Below are 15,896 nucleotides of genomic sequence, written 5' to 3' on the forward strand. Positions count from 1 at the left end.
AAGCCTAGTACAGGAAGGGGTTTTTCTAAGGTAAGCACCAATAAATGGGAGGCAGCGGGTACAATGCAAGGGCATGTGCCTTGGTACTTCGCAGAAAATGGGTTTCTGGTTCTTCTACAGGGACTACATTGCAGAGTTGTAAAGTACAGTTTGGAAGTTGTAAATTTCAGCAGTGATTGATGATCCACTGCCCCGAATGTGCTTAACAGGCTGTAAATCCTGGTATGAAAAAAAAAATACCTCACTGTAGAATTGTGACACAGGTGAATGTATTCATTCTGAGAATATTTATTGACTGCCTACTATGTGTCAGACTATTCTAGGGGCTGGAGACGCAGTGATGAAGACAATGAATAAAAGTTCCTGCCCTTCGGGGCTTCCCTGGTGGCGCAGTGGTTGGGAATCTGCCTGCCAATGCATGGGACACGGGTTTGGGCCCTGGTCCGGGGGGATCCCGCATGCCGCGGAGCAGCTAGGCCCGTGCGCTACGGCTGCTGAGCCTGTGCTCTGGAGCCCGTGAGCCACAACTACTGAGCCCATGTGCCACAGCTGCTGAAGCCCGTGCGCCTAGAGCCCATGCTCCGCAACAGGAGAAGCCACCACAATGGGAGGCCCATGTACCGCAACGAGGAGTAGCCCCTGCTGGCCGCAGCTGGAGAGGGCCTGCGCGCAGCGGCGGGGACCCAACACAGCCAAAAAAAAAAAAAAAAAGTTCCTGCCCTTCTTGAATTTATGATTCAGAGGTGGAGCTTACTTTATAATGGTGGATGTTATAGCCTAGCAAAATGGTGATTTGCACGTTGGGGATTTTTAGAGTGCTCCATTTGCTTTTCTTTTGATTTAAAAATACTTTGTTGCCATCACTTTTGCAAGTAGGCCAACTTTTGTTAATCTCCTTGATAATCCATCCAGTTGAGAAATTTAAAAACATCACAATACCTTAGACTTGGAAGGGACCTGAATTGAGATAATAGTTTTAACTCCTTTATCTTACAGATGGAAAAAAGGAAGTGACTTACCTAAATTTACCATTACATTACTGAGAGATTGAAGACTAGGCCTTAGATCTCTGTATGCTTTCCTCAGTCATATTCCTCATGGTTTCTGGGTTTCTGAATTGAGGTCTGAGTCGTAAGAAGCGATGCTTGCAAAAAACACAGATGGTGCGATGAGTTCAGAAATGGCTGTAGATTGCAAACCTGATTTGGTTAATCAGAAAGCAGGGCTTGAAAATAGAAACAGACTCACAGATATAAAGAACAAACTTGTTACCAAAGGCGAGAGGGAAGCAGGGAGAGACAAATTAGGGGTATGGGATTAATAGATACAAACTACTATGTATAAAGTAGATAAGCAACAAAGATATATTGTACAGCACAGGGAATTATAACCATTATCTTGTTATATTTATAATGGAGTATAATCTGTAAAAATACTGAATCACTATGCTGTAACCTGAAACTAATACTGTAAATCAACTATATTTCAATTTAAAAAAAGAAAGAAAGAAAGCATGACTTGGTGAAAGACTGACAGGGTACCTGAGCTCTAATCCTGGCCAGTTCATTAAAGAAAACATTTAACCTGGTCCCTAAATTCCTTGTCTTTCAAATGTAGGGAAAGGCTAGTTGATGAGAATATTTGCATAGTACTCTGAGCCCTTTAAAACATGCATTTGTGTAAAGAGATTTACAAAGTGCCAGCACATAGTGGTAAAAAGTGTTATTAGGCTAAGGAGTCTCAGAGCCTTAGCAAAGTTCTTGATCAGCGTGGTGACATAATGTTACCAGCATTTATTATTAATCTGGTTGTGAATTACTGAATAGATTGAGGAGGTGGGGCTGGAGCTTCAGAGACCAGTTGGATGAGTTGCCAGAGTCCAGTACAACACGAGGGCATCCAGTACGCTAAGGTAATGAGACCTGGGAGGAAAATGTTCTTTTCTTAACAGTGTTCAGGGCACATGCAATCTCGTTATTTACAAAGAAGAAACAAGGTTTTATGAGTGTTTTTTGTTGTTGTTTCTTTTTAAAGCAGATACTGTAGAGGCCTGGGAGGCGAGAAGAGCGCATTTGGAATTAAACCAGGGTTAGATTCCTGGCTTTATCCTTTTCTAATTAGGTAATATAGAGGAAGTCACCTAACCTCTCGAGCCTCGGTTTCGTTTCCTCCAAATTAAGGGCGACAATCCCTACTTGGTAGAGCATTCGTGTGCACAAAACCAAGTGGCTTAAGGCACCTAGCAATGGCGCTCACTGCTGGCTGCCGTCTGCCCCCGGGTATCCTTCGGGCTGGGGCTGAGACGCCAAGGACCGCCCAGGCCCGGAAAGCGGTTCTACCTGGAGACCGCAGTCGCGCACTCTGCTCCGGAGTCGGGATGACCTCTGAACGCCGGCCCCCGCCTTGGACCAGGCTTCGCGCAGGATGACAGAGCATCTCTCGCTGGAGGGGCTCCCAGGATGCCGACAGGAAGCTGGCGGCACCGGGCGGAGAGGCGGTGACCGCGCCTGAGGCTGCGGCGGCCACCCCCACGCGGCCGCCCGCGAACTCGCCGCGAGTGCTGGGCCGCGCTGGCCTCGTTTGAAGTCTCCGGCGCGGCCGCTGGTTGGCGGGCGCGGGTCACGTGGCCCAGGCAGGAGTTTCCCCGACAGCTGGAGGCTGCGTGGGATCCGGCGGCGGCTCCGGAGCTCGGCGGTGCGGCCTTCCCCGCCCCCTCCCTCCTCCCCCGCCCGCTTCCGCCCGTCTTATTATCCTCCTTATTGATAAATAGAGCGGCCGCGGCGGCGACTCTCGGCGTGCGTTGGTAGCCAAGCCATGGGAGACAAGAAGAGCCCCACCAGGTAACAGCGCCCGGGCCCCCGGGCCCGGACTGTGCAGGCGGCGGGGCCCTTGCGCCGGGCTTCGGGCGGCCGCCTCGCTCGCCGCCCGAGCAGCAGGGCGAAAACGGGGGCGGTGCCGCCGCTGCGCGAGCGCTGCCGCGTGAGGGGCCGGCGCCGGCCGCCCCACAATGGAGTCGCGATGGCGGCGGCCGGAGCGGCAGCTCGGGGTGTCCGAGCGGCGGTGGCGGCGACGGCGGCGGCAGCGGCAGCTGCTGCTACTGCGGCCGCGCTCACGCCCCCGCCTTCCTGACACCCCTCCCCCTTCGAGCCGGAGCCTGGCGCCCTGGGGGCCTGCAGGGCTGGGGTCGCGGGACTTGGGCGGGGGGCGAGGCGGGGGCGAGGCGGGGGCGGCCGCGGGGCCCGGGCGCGGCCCGCTGGTGACCCCGCGCCGCGTCGTGTCCGGGTTGTGTCCTGCAGGCCGAAGCGGCAGCCGAAGCCGTCCTCGGATGAGGGTTACTGGGACTGTAGCGTCTGCACCTTCCGGAACAGCGCCGAGGCCTTCAAGTGCATGATGTGCGATGTGCGGAAGGGCACCTCCACCCGGTGAGTCCCGGGCTTGCCCCGCGCGGCGCCCGCCCACCGGCTCGCGGCGCCGAGGACGCCCCAGCGGCCGCCGCCCCCTCCCGTGACACTGGCATACCCGGCGGGCGGAGGCGAGCCTGAGGTGGTGGCCGCGATAGGAACTGGGTCAGATTGATCGCGACCCAAGCGATGCTTTGCGGTGAGGGGTAATTGAAGAGTCTGGAACGTTTTTTGCTGCCAAGAGAGAATAAATTGTTTAAGGGAGGCATTAGCTACTGCGATTTAATTCGTGTCGCTGGGTGTAATGCCCCCCCCGCCCCCCACCCCTTCCCCACCACACAGTCCGGATGTAATAACGTTGGCTGCATTGTTGTGTTAGTGTGCAGGAATCAAAGAAAAACCGTGAAATCCTCTTTAGGAGCAAAAGATGTAATTTAATGTCGTTCCTCAAAAAAGTATCTGATTATAGAATCCACAACAGATTAAGCTTCCTTTTTTTTTTTACATAGACGTCTGGAAGGGTCAGATCAGGGGTTTGTGTAGTGTTTTTAATCCCAAATTCTCTAATATTGTATAAATAAATAGTTGGAGGTGAGCCCAGTCACAGGGACACATTTTTCCTGAACGTGTCTGAATATCTTTAGTTTGATTAAATGGCAATCTGTTAGACTATACAAATGGGGTAAAATGATCTCTGCTTATTTTTGGTCTTTATTTTATTGTAAGCTTACAGTATGATAAGAGTCTTTTAAAAAACCACTTAAGTGTATTAAGTGGATAAAGAAAATCATTCAGGAAATTCAAAGTCTGTGGCATTCTTGATCTGCCAGCACTTAATTACTGGGATTTATGGCCTAATATTTAGATGACATACACTCTTGATTAAAGTCTGTTAGAAACTGGATTATCACGAGAATACTAATGCGTTATACTGTTGTTTTTAAAAAGAGCTATACAATAGTAACATTAGAGGAATATATTTAGTAGGAGTTAGATTCCTAAAAATGAGCTATCCAGATTTTTAAACACTATTTACAGCATTTCATTAAATTTTTAAATGTGGACACATAAATGGTTGTCAAAAACTTGAAATTTTAAGATCTGCTGAGTGAAGCTAGCTGCTTTTGACATACCTGTCTTTTTGTAAACCACAATATGCTTTTCGTATATTAATTCTCATTACATTGGATAAAATATATTAAATATTTTCATGATGTCCTTTAAAAAGCAAATTTTCAAACAGCTGCTAAATTCAAGGGAATATAACAGAACATGCTAAAAAGAAAAAAGTACCATTTGCTAAAATGAATGGTAACTATTTTTGGACCCGTGATTTAAGTATTTTGAAAAGCAGAGTATCTCTGTATCTCTAAGTCTATATAAGGTTGGATTTGGCTTAGATTATATTTGTATATCTATGTTAGTACTTTGTACTTTTTTAAACGCTCAGTAAGCAATTTTCAGAAAAGGCAGGAACTTTAATGTGGAGACAGTTTTTATAATCTTAATCTCTGGTGCGATATTGTTGCTTTTTGTTGTTCCCTCTCTATTTTCTTGTAGCCACTAGAAAAATACTGAAACTAGAAGAGCCTATATGTTTATTTGCAGGGACAGCAAGGAAGGGGGGAAGCTGGTGTCCTACTCCACAGCCAGTCTTGGGGTTAGAGGAACCCTGAGAAATAGAGTAGGTGGTGGCAGCTCAGAAGAGAAGAAACAGGCCGAATACCTGGCACCTGGAAGAAGAAGGAATATAGTGCACAGGGGAGTTGGCCCAGGACAGAGAAGTGGGCCTAGTTTAAAAGAGGCTTGAGGCCCCCATGGGGGCCCCTGACATTTCTTACCAGTACATCTGAGCTCTTATAGATCCAGTTTTTAGTGGTGGAAACATTACTTGGGAAGGACTCAGAGAAGCATTGTCATTTGGATTGAAACTGAAGAGGCTCTGGGCAACTCACCAGAAGTCTAAGGGACACTCTGTTCCTAAAAGTAAGTGTTCTACACTACGACCCTCTCAGCTTCTTCCTTCCTCTCTCTGAATTTGTCTCTTCTCTTTTGATTTTGGCCCTAAGTTAAACCTAAGAGCTCTAATTTCTCTGTTACCTGTTATTTTTCTCCCGCTGTTTCTGAAATTCAGAGTGGAATCCATGTTTGGGTAGAACAGTGGACCAGGGCACTGTTAACAGGGCAGATATTGATTGCACCACAGAATATTTGTCTCTCTGGTAATGTTAGAAAAACAGGATTAAAGGGCTAAATAACACTGGAGAAGCAAAAGTTTCAGCAGTTGGAAGAAATAATTCTCTACGACTGACATGTTAATTAGCAGTTAGGGTAATTTCAAGAATAAGGTCGGCAATTACTAAAGCAGGGACTGGATAGCTGCAGAGCAGAGGGATGCAGTTTGCTAGTTACTTGTTTGTGTGACTGACAAACAGGACTCGAATCCCTTGGGTCAGACTCACCTTTGAACTGATTTTGTCTTAGTCACCAAATGTGAGGCCAAGTCTAAGCCAATCCCAGAAATTTGAAAAATCTTTTCTTCTTAAACCTCCAGAGAAGATGGAGTCCATGACCTCCCTTTAAAGTCTTTCTGACAGTCTTTTTTGTTTAAAGGATATCTAATTCAAATCCTTTATATTGCAACAGATGACCTTTTCCTTTGGCAATATCCCTGGTAGGTCATGTTCTTCTGCAGAATAACTGTATGGAATGAAATGAGGTTATATTCATAGCAGTATTTCAAAATGAAATGTGATTTGAAGTAGCTTCAATTCCTAAATTGATAAATTATATTCTTTAAGTGTATGCCATTTCTCTGATTGAATTTTAATTTTGTACTTGCTGGCCTTAATTAGTTTAAATTTGACTAATCTTTTTAAAAATCTAGAATCTAAATAACTAGATAGTTCAAAACTGAAAGTTTTCTACATTGTGCTTTTGTGAAAGAATCAATGATAAATGTCAAACTGACAGGAAAAATTAAAAATGAAAAAGTTACGGTGACAATTATTTTCAAAGGTACTACACAATTTCCTTCATCTTTATATTTGAAATTCTTTTAACGCAATAAGTGTCTCAAATATAAACCTAAGAAACTTTAAGAAATCAAGAACCATTCTGAATCATCAGAGAAAAAGAAATATTTAGTATAGTGTGTGTGAGGGTAGTGCAATCAGTGTATTGAGTTAGACTAGTATCTTATTGCTACTTCATATAGGAATAGAAATTAATGCTTAATTCAGATCGCAGATATTTAAAAATGAAAGTGTTAGAACTATTTGTTCTGGTTTTGAACTGTGATCTAAATGAGAACCTATAAAACACCTAGTCCAGAGCAGGCTTTCAAATGTAATTTCAAGCGTAACAGGTAATGTTATATTTTCTCAGGATAAATTGTAGTAGTCCCTTTAGGTTTCTCAGAGATGTTAGAGAATGATGAGAAAGATTTCACATATTAACAAGAGTACTAGGTGTTATACTAGGAGTCTGGCAGTGAGTTCTTACCCCATTTCAACCTCTTCAACATTCAGCAGTTTTTATTGAACGTTTTATTTTGTACGAGGGCTGAGCTAGGTACTAGACATACAGTGGTGGGCAAAATAGATGTTTGTTTCTTCTGTAAAATTTTATGATTTGCTGTGAATTCAGAAACACTTTGAATTGTAACCAATTCTGTACATGAGGTAGTATTAGCAAATCTTTATGTGTGAGCTGAAGAGGTGAAATTTTCTTGTTTAAAAAAAATAGTGTTTATAATTGAACAAGTATTATGGTTAGGATCTGACTGTTGTTAAAAAGAATGAGTTATTTCAGCTTCTATAAAATGGAAGTAAACAATATAAAATTCACATTTTGAAGAAACTTAAATGAGTTATCATCTGATAAAACTCTTTTCCAGTATCATTGTTGTCTTGTCATACTTGCTTTCTGTCTTCTAATTTGAGGCTTGGCAGAGATTCTCCTAGACCCTTGGTGTGGGAATGTGAGAAAAGAATTGCAGACCATCTCAGTCAGTCTGTTTTTCAGAATGCAGAGTTCTGAGCCTCCCTTACCTGAGGAGCCTTTCCAGCTACCACACAGGTGTTGTTCAGAGACTCCTTATTCTAGGAGGTTGGTTGGTTTGTTTTTCTTTCTACATCTTGGGTTAGAGTAGTCACACAGGTTCATTGTTTAAGAGAAATTTTGAAAGTGATTAGTGTTTGGATAGTAGTGGTTTTCAAAGTGTGATCTGATGAACCCTGAGGGTCCCTGAGGACCTTTTAGGGAGTTCATAATCATACTAAGATGTTATTTGCCTTTTTCACTGTGTTGACACTTGAGGAGGTGGTGCAGAGGCAATGGTGAGTAAAACTGCTGGCTCTTTAGCATAAATCAAAGCAGTGGAACCACATTGCTGTATTCATCGTAATCTTCACCACCATGCACATGCAGTAAAAATAATGCTAGTTTCACTTAAGAATATTGTTCATGAAGCAGTAAAAATGACTAATTTTAGCAAGTCTTGTGTCTTTTTTAGTATTCTGTCTGATGAACTGGGAAGTACAAGTCAAGCACTCCTGCTGCATACCGAACTAGCATGGTTGAGCCTGTGGGAGAGCAGTTGTAGTTGTTTGTAGTTGTTTGAGTTTTGAGCAGAACTAGCTTTTTTCATAGAACATTATTTTTATTTGAGAGAATGCCTGGCAAACTGTGGTTATTCATACTCGGATATTTAGCAATTTTCTCAAAAATGAACACAGTAAGTTTGTCAGTTCAGGGAAAACAATTGATAATATTTGTTGCCAATGATAAAAATTGAGCTTTCAAGTAAAAATTAGAATTTTTGAAAACTTGTAACCACTACAGTGAGCTTAAGAGCTTCCTAGTAGTTTAAAGATGAGATCAGATGGTTATATCAATGAATATAATTTCTGATATTTTATCATGTGGTTTGTCAACATTTGGAAAATTTGCATAACTCAGTAAACCAGTATTTCCCAGTAACCAATGTATGATGTTACAAAACCACGCATAGATAATCCACTCAAAGTATAAAATAAACTAATGGATTTTAAGGGAACACTATGAGAACTTCATTGACGTGTTTCCAGATTTTATATGCAACTAACGTTTGAGAAACAGCTCTTTGTTGTGCTTTTATTTAGTATCAAAGAAGAATATCCACAATTATCTGAAAACCTATAAAAATACTCCTCCCTTTTTCAACTACATATTTGTGGGAGTCGAAATTTTCTTCATATTCTTAAAACAAAACAACACATTGCAACAAATTGAATGCAGAAGGAGATATGACAATCCAGATGTCTTCTATTAAGCTGGGTAGTTGAGTACCACTAAGCTAAAAATATACAATTACAACTCTTTACACAAAGTTATCTTTGTTTTGGAAAATATACGGTATTTTCATAAAAGTATATTATTTATATTAAAATATGATTTTTAAAAAATGAAATAATGTATATTAAATTTTTTTATCAGTTTTTATTTTCGATATAGTAATTTATTTCTTGATTTAGATAAGACCTAAATAAACAAAAGCTCTTTTAACTTTTGTTTTGTGTTTTTTTTTTTTTTTTTTTTTGCGGTACGCGGGCCTCTCACCATTGTGGCCTCTCCCGTTGCAGAGCACAGGCTCCTGACGCGCAGGCTGAGTGGCCATGGCTCACGGGCCCAGCCGCTCCGCGGCATGTGGGATCTTCCCTGACCGGGGCACGAACCCATGTCCCCTGCACCGGCAGGCGGACTCTCAACCACTGCACCACCAGGGAAGCCCCACTCTTTTAACTTTTGAGAGTATAAAGAGATCCTGAGACCAAAAAGTTTATGCACTATTGGCATAGAGTCTTATTAGCTTTGGTTTCTGTTTACAGCAGGTTTACTTCGGCAGGCATTCTTTCCCTTTCCTTTATCCTTTGTTGAGTGAGAGCTCTGATATAACCTAGTGACCTAGTTGTTAAACTCAGGGACCTAATCTCAGTCTTCTTTCCATGTCACCTCAGTAGTATTTGATGTTGGCAGCCCTTTTTTTTTTTTTTTTTTTTTTTGAGGTACACAGGCCTTTCACTGTTGTGGCCTCTCCCGTTGCAGAGCACAGGCTGCGAACACGCAGGCTCAGCGGCCATGGCTCACGGGCCCAGCTGCTCCGTGGCATGTGGGATCTTCCCGGACCAGGGCACGAACCCGTGTCCCCTGAATCAGCAGGCGGACTCTCAACCACTGTGCCACCAGGGAAGCCCATGATGTTGGCAGCCTTTTTTAAAAATTGAAATTCTCCTTCCTTGACGTCTCTTACACTCCTTTTTCCTAGCTTTCCTTGTACATCTCTGAAATCAATTTCTGCCTACCCAAACTTGACTTCTTTTCCCTATTCCTTATTTTGTATGGGGCATAAACTTTCTTTAACCTAAGCTAGAAACTATTTTTTTCTCAACTTTGATTCTAACTCATCGTCATCCCTCGTGTCCAGTCTTTTGGCTTGGCTCTCAAATCTTTCCTTTTTACAATTTATGTCACTGTAATTTAGAAGCCCGTATCATTTCTCTCATGAATTATTGGACAAATGGGTCTCTTCTCCAGAATGCTGCTAACATTATTTTCAGGATTTTTTTTGAAATCTCTGTGATTATGTTGGTCTCCCTGTATTAAAAAAAAAAAATTGAGACCTTTCTAGTGACTACTGAATAAAATTTGAGCTCCTGAGCATGGTGTTCAAGGCCATAATAATCTATGCCTAGATTGCCTTGCTAACTTCACTTCCTGCTGTGTATCCCAACCAATCCTATGCTGCATCAGCACTCAAGTATTTCTGTCAGATGGTACTTCTTAAAAGAAATCCTCTGCGATTACAATCATGCCTGCACCACCCCCACTATCATGTTGATTCAGTGTATCTATGTATATGTGTGTATAATTATTTCTAGAGAACGCAGTACTGTCTAGATTTTTGCCTGCTCTCCCAGGCAGGGACTGTCTTACTCACTTTGGTATCCCCAGAAACTAGTAAAGTACCTGGAACATTGTAGGCATTTAAACTTTGTCAATTAATATTCTTTTAAATTTGACTGTTACTATATTTGCCACCTGGCATTGCTTTTCCAATAACTTTTTTCTTTTTTTTTTTTGCGGTACACGGGCCTCTCACTATTGTGGCCTCTCCCGTTGCGGAGCACAGGCTCCGGATGTGCAGGCTTAGCGGCCATGGCTCACGGGCCCAGCCGCTTCGCAGCATGTGGGATCTTCCCAGACTGGGGCACAAACCCGTGTCCCCTGCATCGGCAGGCGGACTCTCAACCACTGCGCCACCAGGGAAGCCCTCCAATAACTTCTGAGATTATATTTGTAACAATATTACCAGATTATTTTGTCCATAATTTGTAGGTATTTATTGATTCAGCATTATTTTTATTTTCACAATTTTGCTTCATATTTTGATACTGTGTTATTTGATTCAAAGCATAATTTTTACAGTTAGATGAGTAACTGAGATGAGTGATTCTGAGTATTTAAACATGGGAATAGTATTTTTATAACACATTATTTGATTATTTTGAAGATTAAATAAAAACATAAAGAACTTAGTACGTCTTACCATATTTTATTCTTATACACATTCTCAAAAGCATGTATGTATACAAGAGAAAATATAACTTATCTCAGTTTTAGAACATTTTTAGCTTTGTCATTTTTTGTATTGACATATAACATTATGTAAGTTTCATGTTGTAGCATTATTTCAAGGATGACATTGTACATGAATACCTTAGCATTTTTAAGGTATAACTTTGGAAAATTGTGTATTTATTACCTCACAACCTTTTCTTTAGGTCTTGTTATTTAGGTTACTGAAATTTACATAGTATAGCTGAAAATGAAAAGTATTTTTTCTAAACTACTGAAGTCATGGAAGAGTACAGCATATTATAAAATATATTTTATTACTCGATTAAATTGTGGGTTCTCCATTAAATGATATTTAAAGTTAAAATAGTTGATGTCAAGAGCCTCTCAAAAACTAAAATATACTAAACATAGATTTGTAGTATTTGAGATTGTTTAATTGAAAAATAGTTTAGAATTCAGATTTTGCATTTGTTTGAACTACACTGAATTTAAAATTAGTGGAATGAATTAAATTTAATTATAATTCAAATGAAGTAATTTTTACCTTATGATTGAGACAGTATTATTTTATCTATGAACATGTTACTTTTAAAGATATATCAATTGTACAAGTTAGCAGACACCTATATAACTATAGAAATAGGCAGACATTCAAAAAAAAAGGAATTTTCCCTCATTTCTAATTGTTCAGTCAAGCTAAAAAGATTAGTCATTGATATCTTTCTAGAATTTGTTATTTTGCCTTCCTCGTTAACTGCTTATTCTTCAAGATCCAGCTCACATATCTAGTCCCTGTGACATTCTCCTAAGCCCATCCCAAACTTGCATTCCTTTGTGTTTTTTGTTGATATCTCTGATTGTGATCTCTATCTAACTTCAGCATTTCGTCATAAACTCAGAATTGATTTTGTCTTTCTCATGAAGCTGAGTATTCTCTCTCAGTGGGACAAATTAACCAGAGAGGGGAGGATGGCTGTATTTTCTTCCTGGAATGAGTAGTTCCTCAAAGTCAATTTGTGATGCTTACCTTTATTCTATCATTTAGCATACTATGGTTCTGTTAGATGTATGCATTTACTCTCGTTATGAGTTTCTTAAGAGGAATATGAGTTTTTTATTATCTTTTTTGAAGATGTTTAACCAAGTGCCTGGGAAATAATAGGTGTTCAGTAAAGGTTTGTTGAAAGAGGAATATAGGTATTAGAAAGGAAAAGTTATTATTACTTTTTTTAAATAAGCTTTGAAAAAGTTGGAATTCTGATACTGTCATTATTTGGAAAAGAACCCTCCTATATACATGTGTGAATTATTTGATATAAATTATCAGAAGTGAACAAAATTCTAGAATTCTTATTAATTCTTAAGAATGCTTATTCTAGGTTTCTTTGCTTATTCCTCTTTCCTTCAAGGTTAGATATCTGGCCAACATACTTTGGTAGAAAGATTAGCATTCTGTGGGGTATCAAGTTTTCATTCAGTGAAACCTTAGGTGTTTTTTTTTTTTAAAGACACATTTTCCTTAAATAATTATCTTTTATAACTTGTAATGTTAGTGGTTTTACAAGTGTGTAAAATATTATTATGTCATTGTGACTTTGAAACTAAATCATTCATTTAACATATTTACTGAACACTTAACTGTTTTGTTTATTGGCTTTCATGATTGCTAAAATCTCTACCTTTTGTTACATATGACCTGTGGTTGATAATCATCTGTTTTAAAAGATTCAGTAGGCATTTTGTTCTGTAATGTTGTTTATTATGGAAATTTACAGAATTACTGAGAATTTTAGAGCTGGAAGGAACCTTTTAAGAGCTTCCAAAGTGTTTAGTCATTTTCTGAGACAGGCTATTTTTTATTTCTTGAAACCTTAATGGTAGAGATAAGATAATTTTCAGGGGGAAGATCTTGAGGGGTATGGGGGAGAGATGTTGGTATTTAAACTTTTGAAATTGTTGAGGCCACTATTGTTTCCAAACACTTTCATCTGGGATTTTCAACTCTGGAGGATTCTTGCTGTGCTGCAGTCTTAGAGAACTGCCAGGTATTGAAATGCATAGCAATCTGCTGGGTGAGGTCTTTTCTATTTGTTGGAACTCATGGCTCTAGCTTAGTAGCCTCATGACAAGTAAGAAAACAGACCTGGAAAGATTGAGCTGTTCAAGGTCAATAGCTGGTTAGTGCTAGATTCAAATGTTTGGATTTATAAGTCCTTTTTATCACCTTGCTGTGGTAGCATTCAAATTTGTAGCAAGTAACTTCTTAAGGATTTCTTCTTGTAAATTTCATTATACCTGCATCTAGTGCTGTACATCTTGAAAACTTCTAACATTAAACCTACTACTTACAACTGATATAAGAACTTATGTTAAAATCTGGGCTAGCACTATAGTGAATGAAAAACAAAATGACGGTCAATTGTTTTCTCTATTTTAAGAAATATTTTTGAAGTTAAAATGTCAAACTTCATTTTGATGTCTTTTACAATAACGTTTATTGTGCTGTATATCTTGACTTCTTTGATATCATAGTATTTCTTAGGAGAAAAATCCCAGTAAATATTATTTCCCTCTTTTATTTGTGATATAAATTCTAAGAATCTCTAATAGTATAACAAATTACAGATTTGACTGTATGTGTGTATGTGAATGTGTGTGTATGATAAAAAATTTGTACAGTTCTCTGACAGTTTTTAGACATGAGCTAAATCACTTCACCTTTACGTATTTTATAGTCTGATCAGGGTTCTTTTACACAATATCATCCTTTATAGTATATACTAGCAATGATCAACCTGAAACAGCAGCAAATAGATAATATTCAATGCCAGAGAAGTAGTTGCTCAGGAAGCAGAGCTCTATGTGTATTTGCAAAGTAGGCAAAGTTGTTTTGGTCGTTTTTTCATCTTTCTCCATCCTTTTTTTAATTTACTTTTTGTCTACCCAGGGCCCAGAGTCTCCTAGCCTACTTTCTAAAATGTTCTCATTCCTTTATTTACTAGAAAATCTTTCCTGTTTTAGGTAAATCTGAATAAAGTAGTAGTTTCAAGTGTGAATGTAAGTAACCTGGGCATGGGGGATAGAATTATTTATTTCTTTAAGATAATAACTCTTTTTCTGATGATAAAAGTATTACATGTTCATTGAAGCTACTAAAGTATAAGGAGGAAAATAAGAATGCCCACCATCATAACATCTCTCAGGCCAGAGAGATGTTAGCACAGCATTGAACGCACAGCCGTCCATTCCTTTAGCCGTACTGTTCTTTCAGGGCCAGCTTTGGGAAGCCTCCTGTGAGAGAGCAAGTTGCAGGGAATAAGGGAGTAAGGAGGAGGTGGGTTTGCCAGTTAGAATCAAGTAACAGGTTTCTTGACGCAGAGAGAGCTGTCCTTCCCTCATAAGGGCCCAGAGGTTTTGAGCTGTGCTCTTTGGAGCCCCGAGATCTCCTGAAATTATCTCAGTGGCTGCCAATGGGAGCAGACAAGTGGGACTTTGTGTTCCCACACTCCACTTCAGCCAGAGCATCTATGCTCTTATATGTTTTATTTGTTAGGATTTCTCTTAATTTTTATTTCCTAAATGAGTTTTGCTATTAAAACCTTTTTTTTTTTTTTTGAGAATCATTGCCCTGTTCCATCCATTTAGCCTTCTCCCACTCAAATTCTGCTCAGCACAGGCTGGATTAATTGTGACTGGACTTCTTAGCCTCACATTTCAAAGGGAAGAGCTAATAATGAGTTTTGTATAGTGGTGGGGAGATTAGAAGCTTTTCCCTTTGAAAAACCTTTTTTCTTTCTCCCTCCTTCCTTGTTCCTTTCCTTTTTTCTCACCCATCTTCTTAGACATCTTGCTTTCTTTTTTAAGACCAAGGCTGGTAAGGCCCAGGGCTCTATAATCATTGATTAGATGAGTAATGAGCAGTACAACTTACAGATGAAAAATATTTTAAATTCATAATGTCATCAAATTGTACTTTTTTTTTTTTTTTTTTTTTTTGCGGTACGCGGGCCTCTCACTGCTGTGGCCTCTCCCGTTGCGTAACAGGCTCCGGACACGCAGGCTCAGCGGCCATGGCTCACGGGCCCAGCCGCTCTGCGGCATGTGGGATCTTCCCGGACCAGGGCACGAACCCGTGTCCCCTGCATCGGCAGGTGGACTCTCAACCACTGCGCCGCCAGGGAAGCCCCAAATTGTACTTTTTGATAAAACTTAAGGCTATTTCATCATCTATATGAATGTGGTTATCAAATTTGCTCAGTATTCCCTTGTTGCCAACTTTTCGTAAACTTAATGTCTCTGATTCACACAGCACTTTTCTGTAATATTCCTTGGTAATTTATATTTTAATTGTAGTCTTGCCATCTTCCACTTATGTAGGATTTCATTCTACATGTTTTTAGTGCAGGAAAATATATCTAGTTTTATTTTTCCACTGTGTATTTGTTTTTACTTTTTATGTGTACTCATGATAATGGAAAGCAAAAAAAAAAAAAGAAAAGAATGTCGATATTTATGAGTTGCTTGCAGTTATGTAGTATAGTGGTGAAGAGTTTTGATTCTGGAGCTCAACTATTTGTGCTTATATATTAGTCTCACCACTTGCTGGCTGTGTGAACTTGTGAAAGTTACTAACTTTGAGCCTCAGTTTTTTCAGTTGTAAAATGGAGATGATAATAATAACCAAGTATTGTTGTGAGGATTAAATGAGATAATTCTTGTAAAGTACTTGGTACAGTGCCTGGCATACAGTAAGTCCTCAAAAAATATTAGCTGAAACAGTCAAATACACGAGTGGTAATATAATAATAGACTTCCGTATATAACAGTCCCTGTTGTCAAATGTGTGGGTTCTAGTGGGTGACTGACAAAACCAGA

The 15,896-nt window shown here is 40.0% G+C and overlaps 1 protein-coding gene across 3 annotated transcripts in view; it reads left to right on the plus strand.

Annotated features, from left to right (window-relative positions):
- Positions 1 to 2,604: 2,604 nt before the first annotated feature.
- YAF2 (YY1 associated factor 2) overlaps positions 2,605 to 15,896 on the plus strand; it is a 66,068-nt gene continuing 52,776 nt past the window's right edge. Inside the window, exons 1-3 of one of the 3 annotated variants that reach the window (XR_014016999.1) lie at positions 2,605 to 2,840; positions 3,297 to 3,422; positions 5,010 to 5,387. Coding sequence is in view for 2 of the 3 variants with exons in the window: in XM_081248364.1 (XP_081104490.1) it covers positions 2,815 to 2,840; positions 3,297 to 3,422 (152 nt within the window). In the remaining variant the exon portion in view is untranslated. The remainder of the gene's footprint in view (positions 2,841 to 3,296; positions 3,423 to 5,009; positions 5,388 to 15,896) is intronic. The other 2 variants (XM_081248364.1, XM_081248365.1) reach the window with 2 other exon arrangements.

Source organism: Mesoplodon bidens, assembly GCF_964165515.1.
Source record: "Mesoplodon bidens genome assembly, chromosome: 11".
In the NCBI taxonomy this organism is placed as follows: Eukaryota; Metazoa; Chordata; class Mammalia; order Artiodactyla; family Ziphiidae; genus Mesoplodon; species Mesoplodon bidens.